The 17,679-nt window shown below is 36.7% G+C and overlaps 1 protein-coding gene across 1 annotated transcript; it reads right to left on the reverse strand.

The window, feature by feature from the left end:
- Positions 1–8,543: 8,543 nt before the first annotated feature.
- LOC145802796 (uncharacterized) lies at positions 8,544–9,827 on the reverse strand. Its single transcript, XM_082895588.1, has 2 exons — positions 9,666–9,827; positions 8,544–9,386 (listed from the first exon to the last, which is right to left on the reverse strand). The coding sequence occupies exons 1-2, from the start codon at positions 9,825–9,827 to the stop codon at positions 8,544–8,546; spliced, it is 1,005 nt and encodes a 334-aa protein (XP_082751714.1).
- Positions 9,828–17,679: the final 7,852 nt, after the last annotated feature.

Genomic DNA, 17,679 nt, shown 5'->3' on the forward strand with positions numbered 1-17,679 from the left:
GTTGTTGATACTACATAATTAACAAAAACATTACACTGATAAACAAGCAATTTTAAAGAACAAATGCAAACAACAGATCGAAAACTAAATCAATGAGACTGAAATCGATTAATCGATCAAACTTGGTTATTGAAATCGTTGTCAAGAGAGACACTATGAGACTTCTTGGGGACGAAATCACCAAACCACCGATTAAAAGGGCAAATTAGGAGTCTTTGAGATTAGATTAGGGATCGAAATAAAAAACCACAGATTCTATGGAGAAGGAAATTAGGGATTCGAGAGAGAGACAAAAAGAGAGAGAGAGAGAGAGAGAGAGAGAGAGAGAGAGAGAATGGATCCTGACTATTGAAGTTCAACGAATGAAAATAATATATGAGTTGAGTTTATTAGGGACCAACTAAAATTGTAGGCAAAAAATCATTAACCCTTTTGCAACCAAATAGACTTGTCTAAAAAATGTAATAACATAATTAAATATATATATATATATATATTTTTTTTTTAATTTTGTCTATAAAAGTATAATTTTTGCCAACAAATTATTTTCGTTCCCTAAAAATTTGTCTCTAAAACCTTAATTTCTTGAAGTATCGTCTCATTTTCCTACTAACCCTCTATTTTATCTCCTCCATCTATCACGACCCAACCCCAGGGGCTTAGGGCTAGAATCGTAACTCACTACTTTATTCTAATCGTGGCAAATTAAATGGCGCATGCGGAGGCAAAAGGAAATAAAAATAATTAAACAGAAAATTTACTTCATTTTATTATTTTAATAAGAGAAAATACATTTATAGGGCTTTTATTATTTTATTATTCAGTGACCGACCTTGAATAAAAACAAAAGGAAGCAAAAATAAAATAAATAAAAAAGAAAAGAAAAGAAAAACAAAATAGTGGTTCAACATCAAATTCTCGTGCGGGTTCCACTACGTGAGGTTATGGGTCTCCCTTACATCTCGTCACCTAAAATGGTAACAACTATAAGCATACAGCAGAATGAGAAATATTATGCCAAGAGTATAGGGAATGCAAAATAACCAGTGATAGTTAGTTAAGTTAAAACATTTACACAACTTAATTTGAATAAACAAATTATTCAAAGTGGCAGAAATTGAAATACGAAAATTATGTAAATAAATAACCATAACCACGGTACAGAACAGAACAGAACAGAACAGAGGTCACATAAGTGACAGTCAGAACAGAGGCCAATTGATCCATGACAAACAGAGGACTACAAAGTGGCCAAACAGAGGCCAATAGTTATTTAAGTCTTGCAAGGCATGGGACTTCCATGGTGGTACTTACAAAACATAATTGTTTATAAGGTCATAGTCAAACATTTTCTAAAATTTAAACAAACATATCCATGGGTTTCATTTTAAACAAATAGAGTTCAGAAATTAATCAACGTAATTGAAATATTAATATAATTTACAAAACATAACTTGTATAAAATAAATTATGGTAAGTTAAAACATACGTAAAATATATTATGGTGACTCAAGGTATAATATAACTCACCTTGATATTGAGTCTTACTATTTCCCTCCTATTTTTCTTACCTTCTCACGGCTGTTCCTTTGCTCTTTTTTTTTTTCCCCTTCTATTTCCTTCATCCTATTCACTTAACAGACACACCCATCCCTTTATATACACAACCTGGGGGTAATATTAATGGTCCGAATTGCTGAATCACCTTCCCTAATTGTAGATAGCCTAGGTGGCTGCGGTTTCATTTGTCCAGCACACACACTTTTATTCTCACTAGATTTGTTATTATTATTATTAGATTTCTTGTTATCAGATTTGTTATTATGAGATTTGTTACTATTATATTTATTTATTATCTTTAACTCTAATTTGGCCCAATTAGTATTATAATTCCATATTTGTATTAATTTGGCCCCAAATAATAATCCCTAATTAATCCTATATTTGATAACCCAATACCAAATTAGATTTATATTTGTTTATTATTATTTATTTATTTATTTAATAATATATCATCACATACAATCATAATTATATTTATATATAGCTATAAATATTTATGTGGTATTTAATTAAACACTTAGGGTGTCACATTTCTCCCCTCCTAAATGGAAGTTTGTCCCCAAACTTGACGTACCTTAATTTTCGAAGAGGTGTGGGTATTTGGCTCGCATTTAACTTTCCATTTTCCACGTCGCTTCTTCAATACAATGATTTCGTCAGAAGACTTTAACCAACGTTATGGTCTTGTTTCGAAGAACTTGATCACGAAGATCGAGAATCTGCATTGGTTGCTCTTCATAAAAGAGGTCCTCTTGAACTTCCAGGTCCTCATAATCAACAATATGTTCTGGATCTCAAATATACCGTTGAAGCATTGAAACGTGAAACACATTGTGGACATTGGATAGTTTAGGTGGTAGTGCAAGGCGATATGCTACAGGGCCAATCCTTTCCAGTATCTCAAATGGCCCAATGTAACATGCGCTTAACTTTCCTCGCTTTCCAAATCGGATAACTCCTCTTGTTGGTGAGATTACTTGAAATTCCAAGTCCCGTCTCCGTGTATCTTGTAGACACCCCATTTTTGACCGTCCTCAAGACTTGGACGTCACCGTTTGAATACTCGGTGATTATCCATGTTTGTGTTCGTTTGGAGTTCCCGGAGGTCTTGGCTCGCGTGCCCTGCCTCAGGATCTCCGAACTCAACCGTTTAGTGTCTGGCTTTGCACCAAACACTTGCATCTTGCCTTTGAGAGACAGGGTAGGGCTTGTGGACCATTCCCACCCACCACCGGCAGTGGCTAGAGGCCACCGGCTGGTTTTTGCTGCCATCGGCACTTTTGTTTGCCGGACGGCACATTTTGTTGCCGGTTGGCATAGTATGTTGCCGGTCGGCACTGTTTTTTGCCGAAGTGACATTTTTGGGCAGCCGACCACTGTTCATCCACTTTATGGAGATATTTTGTGCCAGCTGTGATAGCTGGCACCAACTCTTCCCCCCTCCATACACGTGTATGGAGGGATCTCCCTCTAGCCAAGCTTGTTGTATAAGCTTTGCAAGAGGGAGTCCTATAAGAGAGGGGCTTTCCTCTTGGATCTAGGTTAGACTTTGGCAATCAAAAACCAGAGCTTTGAGATATTGATACATATCATCTCTATATCTCTCTCCCTCTCCTCCTTTGTGTGTGTTTCTTAGCTCAAAAGGTGGTTTTTACCTTACTTTTGCACCATTACACACACTATTACACCTTATTCCGAGATTGAGGGACTTGGAGGGTTGTTTCTTGAGTTTTTGGACTGGTTTTGATCAAAAGAAGAGGGCTAGACCATTTGTTCTTCAAGGGTTCTTCAAGGGTGAGCATCTTGCTTTTTATTCCCCAAACTTGCAATAGTTTTCTACCTATCTTGCTTGCTGTTTTAGCTCTTGTGTATAACATAAAAAAGGTTTATATTTTCATGCTTTAGAACTTTCATTAAGGTGGTTTGGTGTTTTGAGTGCAAACTCACTCTATTAGGCCTTGTTTGGCCACTTTTGTTGCCTCTTTGGTTAAGCTTTGGTCATCTTTGTATCTTGATCTCTTCACCACTGAAAATCAGTGTATTTTTAGTGTTAAAAAAGTCAGTTTGAAGTCTTGCATAGGGGAGGGACACCCCTCTCCCTTTATGGTCTTGTTTCCTTGAGTTGTGGCCCAAAAGGGTGACATGCATGCTTGCTTGGTTTTTGCTTCATTTCAGAACTTTTTGGGTGTTTTTAGGTCATGTGGGATCTCTGTTTTCGGCTGGATTTGTGCCTCCTTGTATGCTTGTAATACTTGCTTTGTATTGCTCCATTTTGCTTAGAAGTGTATCTCATGATTAGGCCATGATTCTTGTGTGTATTGGGTTGGTTCCATGAAGATGTTAGCACTATTTTTTCATGCTTAAAACCTGTTGGTTATCCATTTGGTCATGTTTGACATGTTTGATATGGTTGCCATGCATTTTGGCTTGTGAGCCCTCAAGTACATGAATCACTAGCATGCCTTAGTTGATCCACTTTAATGAGTTGAAGTTGTTTGCCATGCTATTTTAGTCCAAGAATCATGTTTGCATGTGTGCATGCTTGACCTCTTTCATGCCTTGGGGGTGTACTCTCTTATGCCTAGGAAAGAGTCTTGGTGGTAGCATTTCATGAGAGGTATTGTAGCTGCCATACTAGGAGGTTTCGAAGTCCCATTTTGCATGTAAAATTTATGTTCTTATTTGTCTAAATCATGCCATGAGAAGTCATGTTGGTGGGGGTAAGTTGTCTCCTTTTTGTGCCTTAACCTTAGGACCATGAGTTTGCTTGTTAACATGAGATGTTGCCCAACATTTTGAGCACTTTTTTATGCTGTTTTGGGGGGGACTAAGGTCTGTCCTTTTATGGTTCAAGGCCCCCATTGCATGCTTGCTTCATGTTTGTTGTATGGTTGTTCCATCAAGCCTCGTAGCATGTGAATCCCATTCCCAAATTGGTCCATATTCGCATCACATTTGCATCTTGCATGCTTGGCATTACACATTTGTCATGTTAGTTGCATAGTACTTATTGTGCCTTGCATCTTGGCATCATGTTGCATGTTGAGCCGTGTTTGCATAACATGCATTGCATTTACTTGGTTTGGGGTGTCAAACCAAGTGTGGGAATCAAGGAACATTCATACTTCAAGTGATGTAATGTGCCTCGATTCCCGGTCACCGAGGCCTTTGATTCCAACTTGATAAGGCTTCGGTTTTCATTTTGTTTGTTGCATGCATCTTTATATCAAATGGCAAATTTGATTCTTTGAGCCACCATGCACCATTGGTGGCTCGAAGATCGAAGGACATGCTTCCTTGAGTTCAAAACATGATAGGAAGTATGGCCATGCTTACATATGCCTGAAAACCCCATGCCATGCACTGTCTATTCTCTGTTTGCTGTCAAACTGTCTTCTGTAGGAAGTTTCTGCCGACCGGCAGAATTTAGTGCCGACCGGCAATCTTTTAAGTGCCGATGAATCCAAGAACAGCCGATGAAAATTGTAGAGTGCCGGTGGAAATTCTGTCTGGCCGGTGGTGCTCTGCAGTGTGTAAGGAACCTGCTCCAGGACTTGGGCATTTTTCAGAGAGACAAGGCAGTACAAACAGAGGTGGCAGGGGTACGGTACGGGTTTTTCGAGCGGGCCAATTTCCGAGCATGCATCATCTGCGCACTCCGAGGCAGAGGCTGTGGCCACCCTCCTTTCCTTTTGCATCCTTCCTTTTAATTAATTAGAAAATTCTGTAATAATTTTATTTGTTTATTATTTTGGGACTATAATATTCATTTGGGCCCTCCAAGTGAAGGCAAATCCGTAATAAGTGTGCGTGAGTATGTGTATGTCTTCCAACCTCACGTCTTTCTTCCCTTTTATTTACCTGCTTACGATGGTAGATTAGGGCATGTTTAATTTAGCATACCTTATGCTATGCATGCGTGCATTCATGCGTTTGTACTGCATGCATTAGGCTCGGTACATCACGCTAACTGCATTTGTACTTCAATTTACAAATCGAATATGTGATAATTGATCGCATTACATATGCCATGCTTAGGTTAACCGAGCCTATCTAAATTGCATCTTGTATGTGTTACATTAGGCAATTTAACATGAACTAGGACACGCACGTTTTGCTAACTAGTTTACTGTTTTGGCACGGAGTATGATGTAAGTATTTATGCTTTAGCATCTCGCATGTGTGTGAATGTTAACATGACAGTATGCTTGCCATGCGGCTAAATGCTTATGTGTTAAACTGTTTGGATGCCTGTGGGTGGAGGTTGGATTGTTTGAGTTGGAAAAACTCATTGAAATCCGTGTTTTAGCCTACTTACGAGTAGCAAAATCTAAAGTATTTCCAAAGTAAACGGATATGCAATGTTTATTCCCGAGTTAGGCAATCTAGTCTATACTTGTTTGCTGCGCGCATAACATAGTAATTCTAGGCTAATAATTGGAATAAGAACACGTAAAGTTTTCAAAATCGGATATCATAGTTAGTAGAGGCCGGTCTTCGGACCGGGCGAGAGGGGGTGCTCATAGCTGACCTTCCCCGATCGTACCCAAGCTCCCGAGCCGAGACAACTCCGGTGATGACGGACATGTGGCCTTCGGCACCGAGTCAGGGTTTTCTAAATTTCCCCATTTCAAAAATATTTAGGTGGCGACTCTGTATCTGGCAAAGCAGTCCATGTTTGGCACTTCTTTTCAAAAAATCTGTTTCTCAAAACGATTTGCCGGATTTGGACTCTTTGGTTCAGATTAAGAACCGTGACACAATTCGAGAGTCCGAACCGTAGCTAGGCCCCCCGCGGGCTTGTTACATATCTGCATAACTTTTCTGGTGGCTCTAGACAGTGCGAATTCGCTACTAGATAAGTTGGATTTTATCACTTGTGATTTGCATGATCTTGGGGCCTAACAGTTTCCTGTCCTTGACTTCTGTCCAGCATAGAGGTGATCAACATCTCCTTCCATACAAAGCTTCATACGGTGCCATTCCAATGCTTGCTTGATAGCTATTGTTATATGCGAATTCTACTAAAGATAGGTGCTCATCCCAGTTCCCTTTGAGGTCCAACACGCATACACGTAACATGTTTTCCAAAGTTTGGATTGTTCTTTCGGATTGCCCATCAGTTTGTGGGTGATAAGCCATGTTAAACTTCAGTGTGGTTCCCAAAGTTTCTTGCAATTTGTTCTAGAAGTGAGACATGAAGCGGGGGTCTCGGTCAGACACGATTGAAACTGGGGTGCCATGCAAACGAATAATTTCCTTGATGTATAAGGTGGCAAACTTAGTAAGGGAGTACATGATTTTGATTTGCAGAAAGTGCGCCAACTTTGTCAATCGGTTTACTATAACCCATATTGCATCATTTTTCAAAAATGACTGTGGTAACCCGACCATGAAGTCCATAGTAATGTGCTCCTATTTCCACCCAGGAATAGGGAGTGGTTGCAGCATTCCCGCAGGTCTCTGATGTTCTACTTTAACACGCTGACAATGTAGACATTTGGAGACATGGCTTGCTATGTCTCTTTTCATTCCTATCCACCAGTAATGTTTTTTCAGATCATGGTACATCTTTGTGTTGCTAGGGTGGACTGCAAACCTTGAGCTATGAGCTTCCACTAATATCTTCTTCTTGAGTTTCGGAATGTCGGGTACACAAATTCGATTCCAAAATTTTAGTATCCCATTGCTTATAGTGAAATCAGGATCAGGCGTATTCCTTTGCTCCTCGTACTTTTTCTTTAAAAGTTTATCTTCCCATTGGCGTGTTTCAATTTCTTCAAGCAATGTAGGTTCCACGGCTATGTTGGCGAGCAGTCCATTGATCTTGCGGGAAATGAGAGTGCATGCCAAACTTCTAGTCATGTTTCAGCTCAGTGCATCTGCTACTACATTAGCTTTGCCTGGATGGTGATGAATCTCTACATCATAGTTTTTTTTATAAATTCTAGCCACCGTCGTTGCCTCATATTCAATTCCTTTTGTGTGAACAGATATTGAAGACTCTTGTGATTAGTGTAAATTTCGCAGGTTGCACCATAGAGATAATGACGCTAGATTTTGAGGGCAAAGATCACCGTAACCAATTCTAGATCATGTGTTGGGTAGTTCTTTTCATAAGTCTTTAGTTGGCGTGAGGCAAAAGCAATGAATTTTCCATTTTGCATAAGAACATAACCCAAACCATTGTAAGAGGCATCACTATAAATTACGAACCCATCTGCTCCTGTAGAGAATGCTAGTATAGGAGCTGACACAAGTCGACTTTTTAATTCTTGAAAGCAACGCTCCTGTTTGTCAGTCCATTTAAAGGGTGTGTTCTTCTGAGTTAGCTGGGTCAAGAGTGATGCTATCTTTGAGCACGAAGCGTCGATAATAGCCAGCTAGACCCAAGAAACTTTGTATTTCTGATACATTAGTAGGTCGTGGCCAGTCCACGATCGCTGCAACTTTTTGGGGGTCAACCGAGATGTCATCTTTGTTAATGACGTGACCGAGAAAGTGTACACTAACTATCCAGAATTCGCATTTCTTCAACTTGGCATAAAGTTTGTGATCATGTAGTGTTTGTAAAACCATTTACAAGTGCTTCTTATGGTCTTCCGGTGACTTGGAGTATATGAGGATGTCGTCAATGAAGACGATGATGAACTCATCAAGATAGGGTTTGAACACTCGGTTCATGAGGTCCATGAAGGCTACTAGAGCATTTATGACGCCAAAAGGCATGACAAGAAACTCGTACTGCCTGTAACGAGTTCTGATGGCAGTCTTTTCAATGCTTTTCGTTTTGACTTTTAGTTGGTGATGCCAGATCGCAAGTCAATTTTTAAGAATACTTGGGCGCCTTGAAGTTGATCGAACAAGTCATCGATTTGTGGCAGAGGGTACCAATTCTTGATGGTGACCTCGTTCAGCTCCCGGTAATCGATGCATAATCTCATCGTGCCATCATTTTTCTTCACGAACAATACTGGAGCTCACCAGGGTGAGGTAATAGGTCGAATAAAACCTTTGTCCAGGAGTTCCTGGAGTTGAGTCTTTAATTCTTTTAATTCTGTCATTGACATGCGATAAGAGGCTTTTGATATTGGTTGAGTGTTAATGGTGAATTCTATTTCCCGGTCAACTGGAGTACCAGGTAGATCTTCAGGAAAAACATCCAGGAATTCTTGTACTACGGGGATTGCATCAATGGTGGGAGCCTCTTTTTGTATATTGATCACATAACAAACATAACTACAACAACCCTTTCTTAAGAGTCGTTGGGCTGTCATGGAGGATATAATACAGGGAGGGTTGGAAACTCCAGTCCCATCAAAGATAAGCTCGGGTTGGTTTGGTAACCTGAGGGAAACCTTTTTAGCTTTACAATCAATAGAGGCGTGGTTGGCAGCCAGCCAATCCATACCTAAGATTACATCAAAGTTCTCAATGAGGAGAAGAATCAAGTCTACATATAAGGTTTTTCCTTTTAAGGATATAGTACATGATCTGTACATATCAGTACTACATGCAAACTTACTAGAAGGAAAAGACACAGACAATAGATATCCTAATGTTTCGGGTGTTGATGCCAACTTGGCAGCAAAGTGTGGTACAACAAAAGAATGGGTTGACCTAGAGTCAATGAGGACGTGAGCTAAATGACCATAGATAGAAAGTATACCTGACACAACGTTTTTGGTAACTTCTGGTTTTCCAGATACCAAGGTGAAAGTCCTTCCTTGGCGTTTTTGGTCCTTCCTCTTTCCTCCAAGTCCTGCGGGTTTTCTGATTGGGCCAGAGGGGTTGGCTATAGGATTGGTCAGCTTTGGACAATCCTTCAGCAAGTGGCCAACTTGATCGCATTTAAAGCATACTCCCGTGTCTCAATGGCATTGTCCCTAATGAACCTTCCCACAAGTAGGACAAGTTGGAATAATGCCACCTCAGGGGTTGGTAGGGCCTTGATTGCCTGAACTGGTTGTGCCTGCATTTATCTTTTTGGGAGGCGCAACACTGGATCTCCTGTTGTCTCTTTCCCAAAATCGTTTCTTTTGGCTTGGTTCCCCGGAACGCGAGGCCTTAATCCCTTTTTCTGCAATGTACGCTCGGTTTACCACTTCCGCATAGGTTGGCAGTTTTAAAACCTTAAGCCTATCTTTGATTTCAACATCCAATCCTGCTTTGAATGTTCTTGCCTTTCGAGCTTCGATGGGGATGACACATGTCGTAAATCGAGCGAGTTGTGTAAACTTGCTCTCATATTCGGCCACTGTCATGGTTTCTTACTTTAGATGTATGAATTCTGACGCCTTTTGTTCCCACAACGAATCTGGGAAGTATTTTGCATAAAATACTTCGAAGAATCTTGCCCAAGTCACAATTTCTTCTTTCTCTAGGGTGAGAAACCACCATTCCTCCGTATTATCTTTGAAAGTGAAAGTGGCAAAAGTTTTCTGTCTTTTGGTACAGGGTAAAGTGTGAAAAATCTTTTCCATGTCTTTAACCCAAGCGTCTGCTACCATTGGGTCTGGACCGCCGATAAATGTGGTGGGTTTCAGATCCTGGAACTGTTTTATGGTAACCGGCTCTTCTCGCCGTTCCGGCATCCCATTGTTGATGTTAGTTTGTAAGGCTTGCAAAAAGCTAGTAACCGCTCTTTCCATGATTCTTTCCATCGATTCAGTGCCACTGACTGATGACTCGTTTCCGTTACCATTATTGGCCATTCTACAAAGTAATAAACGATGCATTACATCCATAACGTAGCATATATATAAGCATGTATAGTGCAATATATATAAAATACCAACTTTACTATTTTTACAATTAATATTACATCCTTGTTTCAAAAGTCAAAATATGTTAGTGTCTCTCATCATTGTGGTACAACAAAAACAAAAAAAGAAAAACAGGGATTAGAGTACATTACGGTTAGTGCACAAAGGGGTTTTCTTCTACCAAATCTAGAGTGGTGGGTCAAACGGGCCAAACAACCACGAGAAGTAGTGTTGCATAAAAAGCAAAAATTCCTATCCTAACCGAACCACACCGAAACACATCCACGCTGCCTGGACTGTGAAAATGGGGGCGGATTGTATGTATTCCAAAAATGCTCGATCAACAATCCAGCCAGGTGTCTCGATATATGACAAGTCATTACTAAATTCAAAATTTTGAATATTAATAATCTCCAGTGAGTCAGGGACAGTGGTAAAAATGTAGTCCTCAGGGTACACGTTTTCCCTTCTTGCCACAAAGTCTAGGGGTAAAGGGCCTACGATGTAGTGCGGGCGGTCATATCCCAGAGCAATGTTGAGGACACGAGTGGGTCCAAGAAAGTGTCTACGCGTATAGACACAGCTCTGCCTCCATAATAAGTATGGGACATCAGTGAGATCAGTCTGTATATAGATTGGGCGACCCATCAATTGGGCAAGGCTTGGATGCAGTCTTCTAATTATATCCTCTGAATCTCTCCATCCTTCAGGTGAGGTGGGGGCGGGGTGCTCTGCTAAAATATCATCCAAATTAATGGCCCCAAGCTCATCCCAAAATGCCTCATCAAGGTTAATCTCGGATATTCCTACATCACCATAATAAACGTGAAATTTTACATAAAAGGACTAACGTCACAAATAAATATTTATTTTATTATGTAGACATTTTATTTTATTATATGTATCTACCTATATAGTTTTATTTATAATTCTATTTATAATTTTTTGATCTTTTTGATCAAATTAAATATATATATATTTTTTTTGGCTGAACCATTGCTCTGATACCACATTTGTCACGACTCAACCCCAAGGGTTTAGGGTTGGAATCGTAACTCACTAGTTTATTCTAATCGTGGCAAATTAAATGGTGCAGGCGGAGGCAAAAGGAAATAAAAATAATTAAACATAAAATTTACTTCATTTTACTATTTTAATAAGAGAAAATATATTTATAGGGCTTTTATTATTTTATTATTCAGTGACCGGCCCTGAGTAAAAATAAAGGAAGCAAAAATCATATAAATAAAAAAAAGAAAAGAAAAACAAAATAACGGTTCAATATCAAATTCTCGTGCGGATTCCACTACGTGAGGTTATGAGTCTCCTTTACATCTCGTCACCTGAAAGGGTAACAGCTATAAGCATACAACATAGTGAGAAATATTATGCCAAGAGTATAGGGAATGTAAAATAATCAGGGATAGTTAATTAAGCTACAACATTTACACAATTTAATTTGAATAAACAAATTATTTAAAGTGACAGAAACTGAAATACGAAAATTATGTAAATAAATAACCATAATCACGGTACAGAACAAAACAGAACAGAGGTCACAAAAGTGATAGTCAGAATAGAAGTCAATGGATCCATGACTAATATAGGACCACAAAGTGGCCAAACAGAGACCAATGGTTATTTAAGTCCCCCAAGGCATGAGACTTTCGTGGTGGTACTTACAAAACATAATTGTTTAAAAGGTCATAGTCAAATATTTTCTAAAATTTAAACAAACATATTCATGGGTTTCATTTTAAACAAACAGCGTTCAGAAATTAATCCACATAATTGAAATATTAATATAATTTACAAAACATAACTTGTATAAAATGAATTATGGTAAGTCAAAATATACGTAAAATATATTATGGTGACCCAAGGTATAATGTAACTCACCTTGATATTGAGTCTTACTATTTCCCTCATATTTTTTCTACCTTCTCACGACTGTTCCTTTGCTCTCTTCTTTTTTTTCTTCTATTTCCTTCATCCTATTCACTTAACAACCTTATATACACAACTTGGGGGTAGTATTAATGGTCTGAATTGCTGAATCACCCTCCCTAATCATAGACAGCCCAGGTGGCTGTGGTTTCATTCGTCCAGCACACACACTTTTATTCTCACTAGATTTGTTATTATAAGATTTGTTACTATTATATTTATTTATTGTCTTTAATTCTAATTTGGCCCAACTAGTATTAGAATTTCATATTTGTATTAATTTGGCCCCAAATAATAATTCCTAATTAATCTCATATTTGATAACCCAATGCCAAGTTAGATTTATATTTATTATTTAATAATATATTATCACATACAATCATAATTATATTTATAAATAGCTATAAATATTTATGTAGTATTTAATTAAACACTTGGGGTGTCACACTATCCACTAATTTCCCTACAGCCCCTTTACTGTGAGAGAGAGAGAGAGAGAGAGAGAGAGAGAGAGAAAAAAGAAATAGGATAGTAACAACATATATGGTTGTGGTGGTAGAAGAGGGTTGAGGTGATGAGGGAGGTCACAGTGGTGGAGGACAAATGTGAAAGAGGTGGTGGTGTAGGGTTACGATTTGGCCTCTACTGCTTATCCCTGTCTAACATTCCTCATTCCTTCACAATCTTTCTCCACCCTCTTTCGATCTCACAATCCAATCACCACCCTTAGCCCTTCCTAACTCTTATTGTAACTCTTCCATTGCAATAGTAGCCCTACTCTTGTGGCCAACCACTCAGCTACTTTAATGAATCATTTCTTTCTCTTCACATTCTTGTGATTTTTCTCTCTTTTTGAGCATGTGATTCTCTATCTTTCTTGTTCTGCTCGGGGTGAGGAAGGATTGGGGGTGGTGGCTAGTGGTTAAGTTTTGACAGGGTAAGGTTTATTTTGGTATTATATGTGTCCAAAGAATTTGGTAAGAGTCCAAAGAAATTATATGAGTGCTAGTAGCAACATTTTGATTTTTTTAAAACATATATTTATACAACAAACAATATAAAAAATATATATATATTTTTTTTTTATGATACACACATTTTAGTCTTTAGTTATGACCTATTGAAATGTTAATTATGATTTGGTTATACACATTGTATGCTAGTTATAACTCATTATGATATTAATTATAATGTTATTTTGGTTAGTTATAACACAAGTTTTTTGTTATACCACCTTCTTATGTTGTGCTTGGTTACGATTAATTTTTTTTTTTTTTTAAATTATGACTTATAAAAGATTCCATTATGATATTTGTAATAATTAACTTCACAAATATCACAACTTGTATGGTAAAGTGACACTTACCAATCAATCCTATTAACTAGACTTATTTATCTATAGATCCTGACTAATAAATCTATCACTGTAAATTTATTCATTAAAAGAGTGGTGCTATTAGTACCCCATGAATTATTTTGGACCTCCCATTTCTTTGAACCTCCACTTATAAATTTTGAAACTTTTAAAATTTCTTTTCTCCCCCCAACTAATACCAAAATTATCCTTAAACATTCCACCCATTGAATGCACACCCTCCACACCCAAAAAAAAAAAAAACCTCCCTTCCAAAAAATCTTAAGAAAATCTACTAAGAAGAAGAGTCTCATCATTTTCAAAACCCATGAAGTAGAAGAAGAAGAAGAAAAAGAAGAACAAGAAGAATACTGTCTATGTTCATATTAGCTAACTACTACAAAGAGAGAGAGAGAGAGAGAGATTTTTATTTTTTGTTTTTAATCTCGTTTGAGCCATCTAATATGTTGACTTATTGATCAACGACTCTTGTTTAACATGGTATAGCCTTTTGATGTGCTTCCGTTTCTACCATAACATATCTGCCATTTCTTCTCTCTATCTCTGTCTTGGGACTATGGCGGTGTGGGTGGGTGGGTGTGTGGTGAGAATTGAGGGAGAGCCATAAACAAAACAGAGTTGTAGTGTACCCAAAAATGGCGACTTTCCTTCGTGTTCGGACCTGTATTCTCGAACAAATAAGTTATGTTCGGGAATGTGTTCCCAAACAAATAAATAATGTTCGAGCCTGTATTTTCAAAATTGAAAAAAATAAAATTTCTGCAAGCATTAAGAATTTTAACTGTTAACTCGCCATCATCTTGAAATAAATAACAATACAAATTAAATTTCAAAATGTGATCAGTAAAACAGATCTGAACCTATGAATAATGTTCGGTTATTTTTTTCCGAACAAATAAACAATGTTCAGGCCTGTGTTCCCGAATTTCGATCATATATTTGGGAGTTCAATCTCGAAAAAATAACGAACATATTTTATTATTTTTACCATTTTTTTTTAAGAAACTTACCCTTATAAGACCAATCTCTTCTGAGCTAAAAACAATATCAAAGTAATAAACTTCCTCTAAGTTTTTATTGGTGTACTCCTCTCGTCTTATGGAGTTATGGTTGCTAGAAAAATTTCCACTTATTGTCATTGCCGGAAAAGTGTAGATAATCAAATGGTTGCTACCATTATAGTCAGAATATTGTAACCAAAGGGTTTTCAAGGTTTTGAGAGTGGATGGGTTTTGAAGGTGCGATTTGGAGAAGATGGATGCGTAGTGATGGAGGTGGGTGCTCTCATAAACCCTAATTCACGATGTAGTGGGTGTGTAGATTTAATTGTGAGATGGAGTGTCCCAAAATTAATAATGTAATTTGTAGTAATTTTATTCGAGATTATTATTGTAATAAAAAAAGCTAAAAATTGAAGGATCCAAAATAATTTATGGGGTACTAATAGTAGCACTCAAAAATAAGAGAATTTGATAAATTTATTAATATGAATTAGTAAGTAATAACTTCCAAAAATATGAATTATTGATAATTTACCCTGATAATATTGGAGCCATTGTAAAGCGAATCCCTCCACTTCGATTTATACGGACCACGCCAAAAGAGTGGGCTGGGCTTGGGGTAACAACGCAACAGTGCAATTTTTGGTTGGTAACAGGCTGATCTGCCTTTTGGGCCTACTGACTTAGGCTTCAAACTTACTTTACTACAAAACCGTCGGCCTGGAGCCCATTTTTTATAAATGGGTTTGAATTCAGGGTGATCCACATCACTACACTGACCCGAGCAGAAATGGTGTTCCAATCCTATAAATTTTCCTATATTCTATTTTTTGAGTGAAAAAAGCAACTGCCTTATTGTCGCGTTATGCGATTTCTACCCCTATTCCATTTATCAACAATGCTACATTCTCTCAATTTATCACTTTTAAATAATTTTTAATGATGTGCTTTTGAAATTAGACCCTACGTAATGAAATATTTGATAAATCAAAATTTGACACTTATCAAAGATATCATTAAGGGTAATTTTTAAGAGTAACAAACTGAGTATCTCAAGCATTTTTCCTGTTTATACCTATGATTTTTTTTTGTTATTATTATTTTTAGATAGGACATTTATACCAATGGTTCAGTAAAAAAATAAACGTTCTCCATCCAAAATTAGAAAAGAATTGTACATTACACTACAAGAAATGAAAGTTTTAGAGACAAAAATTTAGGAACAAAATCACTATTCAGAGGCAATATTTTTGTCGCCAAAGTGTTATTTATTGGATAAATTATGTAAATGATCCCTGTAGTTTACACAATATGTCAATTTAGTTCATGTTATTTTAATTTGCTCGCTTTTGCCCCTTAATTTAACGAATTGTGTCATATTAGTCCAATAACTAATGGCTGTTAGGTTTGGTGGACATGTGTCATATTTCAACAGATAGGTTGTTTGGTAAATTTTAACTAGGGCTGAGAATGAATCCGTGAAATCCGTAATCCGATCCGATAGGTTTGGATTCATTTTTTGAATCCGTGGTTCAGTTATCCGAATTGAAAAATTAAAAATCCGTAGTCCACGGATCGATTTCGAATTGAACCCCATGATTCTGGATTGGAACTGATCCGAACCGTATACAAATAGGCTATGTTCATATTATATACCCTCTCGCATAGTATCTTCTCTTATTCTATATAAAAACTAAATCTAAACTTAAACCCGCATAATATCTTTTTTTATTGATTTTGTTTGTGGGTTTTTAGTTTTAATTTGTAATGATCTAAATACTTATGATGGAGCTAGTTTTCTTGTGGCGGTATAAATTCTAGAATAGTATGTCGCTATTATGAAAATACATGTTACTATTGTTAAACTAATATGATGCTATGTTTATATTTTTATGAAATTAAAATATTCTACATTTTTTTTGGTTATTTAATTATGTGAATCTGTGGTCCTAAACCGATCTAATTCGTGTTTAAATAGATTAGTTTAGATTGGTTCCACGATTTAAACAGATTGGATTGGTTCTAATTTTTCAGGAATCGTAGATAACGGATTGGTCCTGATTTTATCCCAATCAGGACCAATCCGGACCATGCTCATCCCTAATTTTAACATATAGGAAAAAGGCTTGGTAAATTTCAATAGATAGACAAATTTCGTGATTTCAAGAGATAGATAGATAGATAAGTTGATTTCAACATATAGTGTTCTTTCGGCCAAATTATGTCCTTTTGGCCCAAAGAGATTAGAACTTGGGTCTAATAGTCCAAAAGATTTAAAAATAGACTTATGGTCTAACTAGCAACAAACATGTCTTCTTTTAAATATCCATACGTAGTCACTATCCAATGTTTGTGCCTCTCTTTTTGTTTCCCTAGATTGATCTAATCTTTTGTTGGTTTTGCAATAAAGATTTATTGCCTGATTAATAAAAAAAGAAAAACTATTCATGCATTTCTATTTGAAAGGTCAAAGGGTCTAGTGTAGGGATCAATAATCCCTTCCATATTATGACCTTTTTTTATTTTATTTTATTTTATTTTTTGGGTATCTTTAATTTCTTGTTGAGCTCATTGTTTCTTTTCCATTATAAGAAACAGAGTGTTGGATTGCTATAATTGTTCCATTTTGATTGTCAAGATATAATTTTATTTATATTGTAAATAATTTTTTATTGAGAAAAAAGTCTTCTTTTTTAATATCCTTTTCACAACTCGCTTGGGAATTGTTTTCTGAGTAATTTTAAATTTTTTTATGAAAAGAGGTATAAAAAAAAATAGAAAAACTAATTTGATAATGTGTAGTATTTTTTGATTTTTAAACTAAAATTTTAGTTTCCAAACATTTTTAGAGTTGTTTTGAGAATTGTGTTTTTAAGTGTTTTTTTAAATTTTTTACAAAAATATGTTTAAAAAAATAATATTTTTTTTATAATGACTTTGAATTTTTTATTTAAAATTTTGACTTTTCAAAATAGTGTTAGTTGTGTTGGCATTGAAAAAGTTTGAAATGTCAACACTTGCACCTCTA

Source organism: Camellia sinensis, chromosome 11, assembly GCF_055761805.1.
Source record: "Camellia sinensis isolate YWXY chromosome 11, ASM5576180v1, whole genome shotgun sequence".
NCBI classification, from domain to species: domain Eukaryota; kingdom Viridiplantae; phylum Streptophyta; class Magnoliopsida; order Ericales; family Theaceae; genus Camellia; species Camellia sinensis.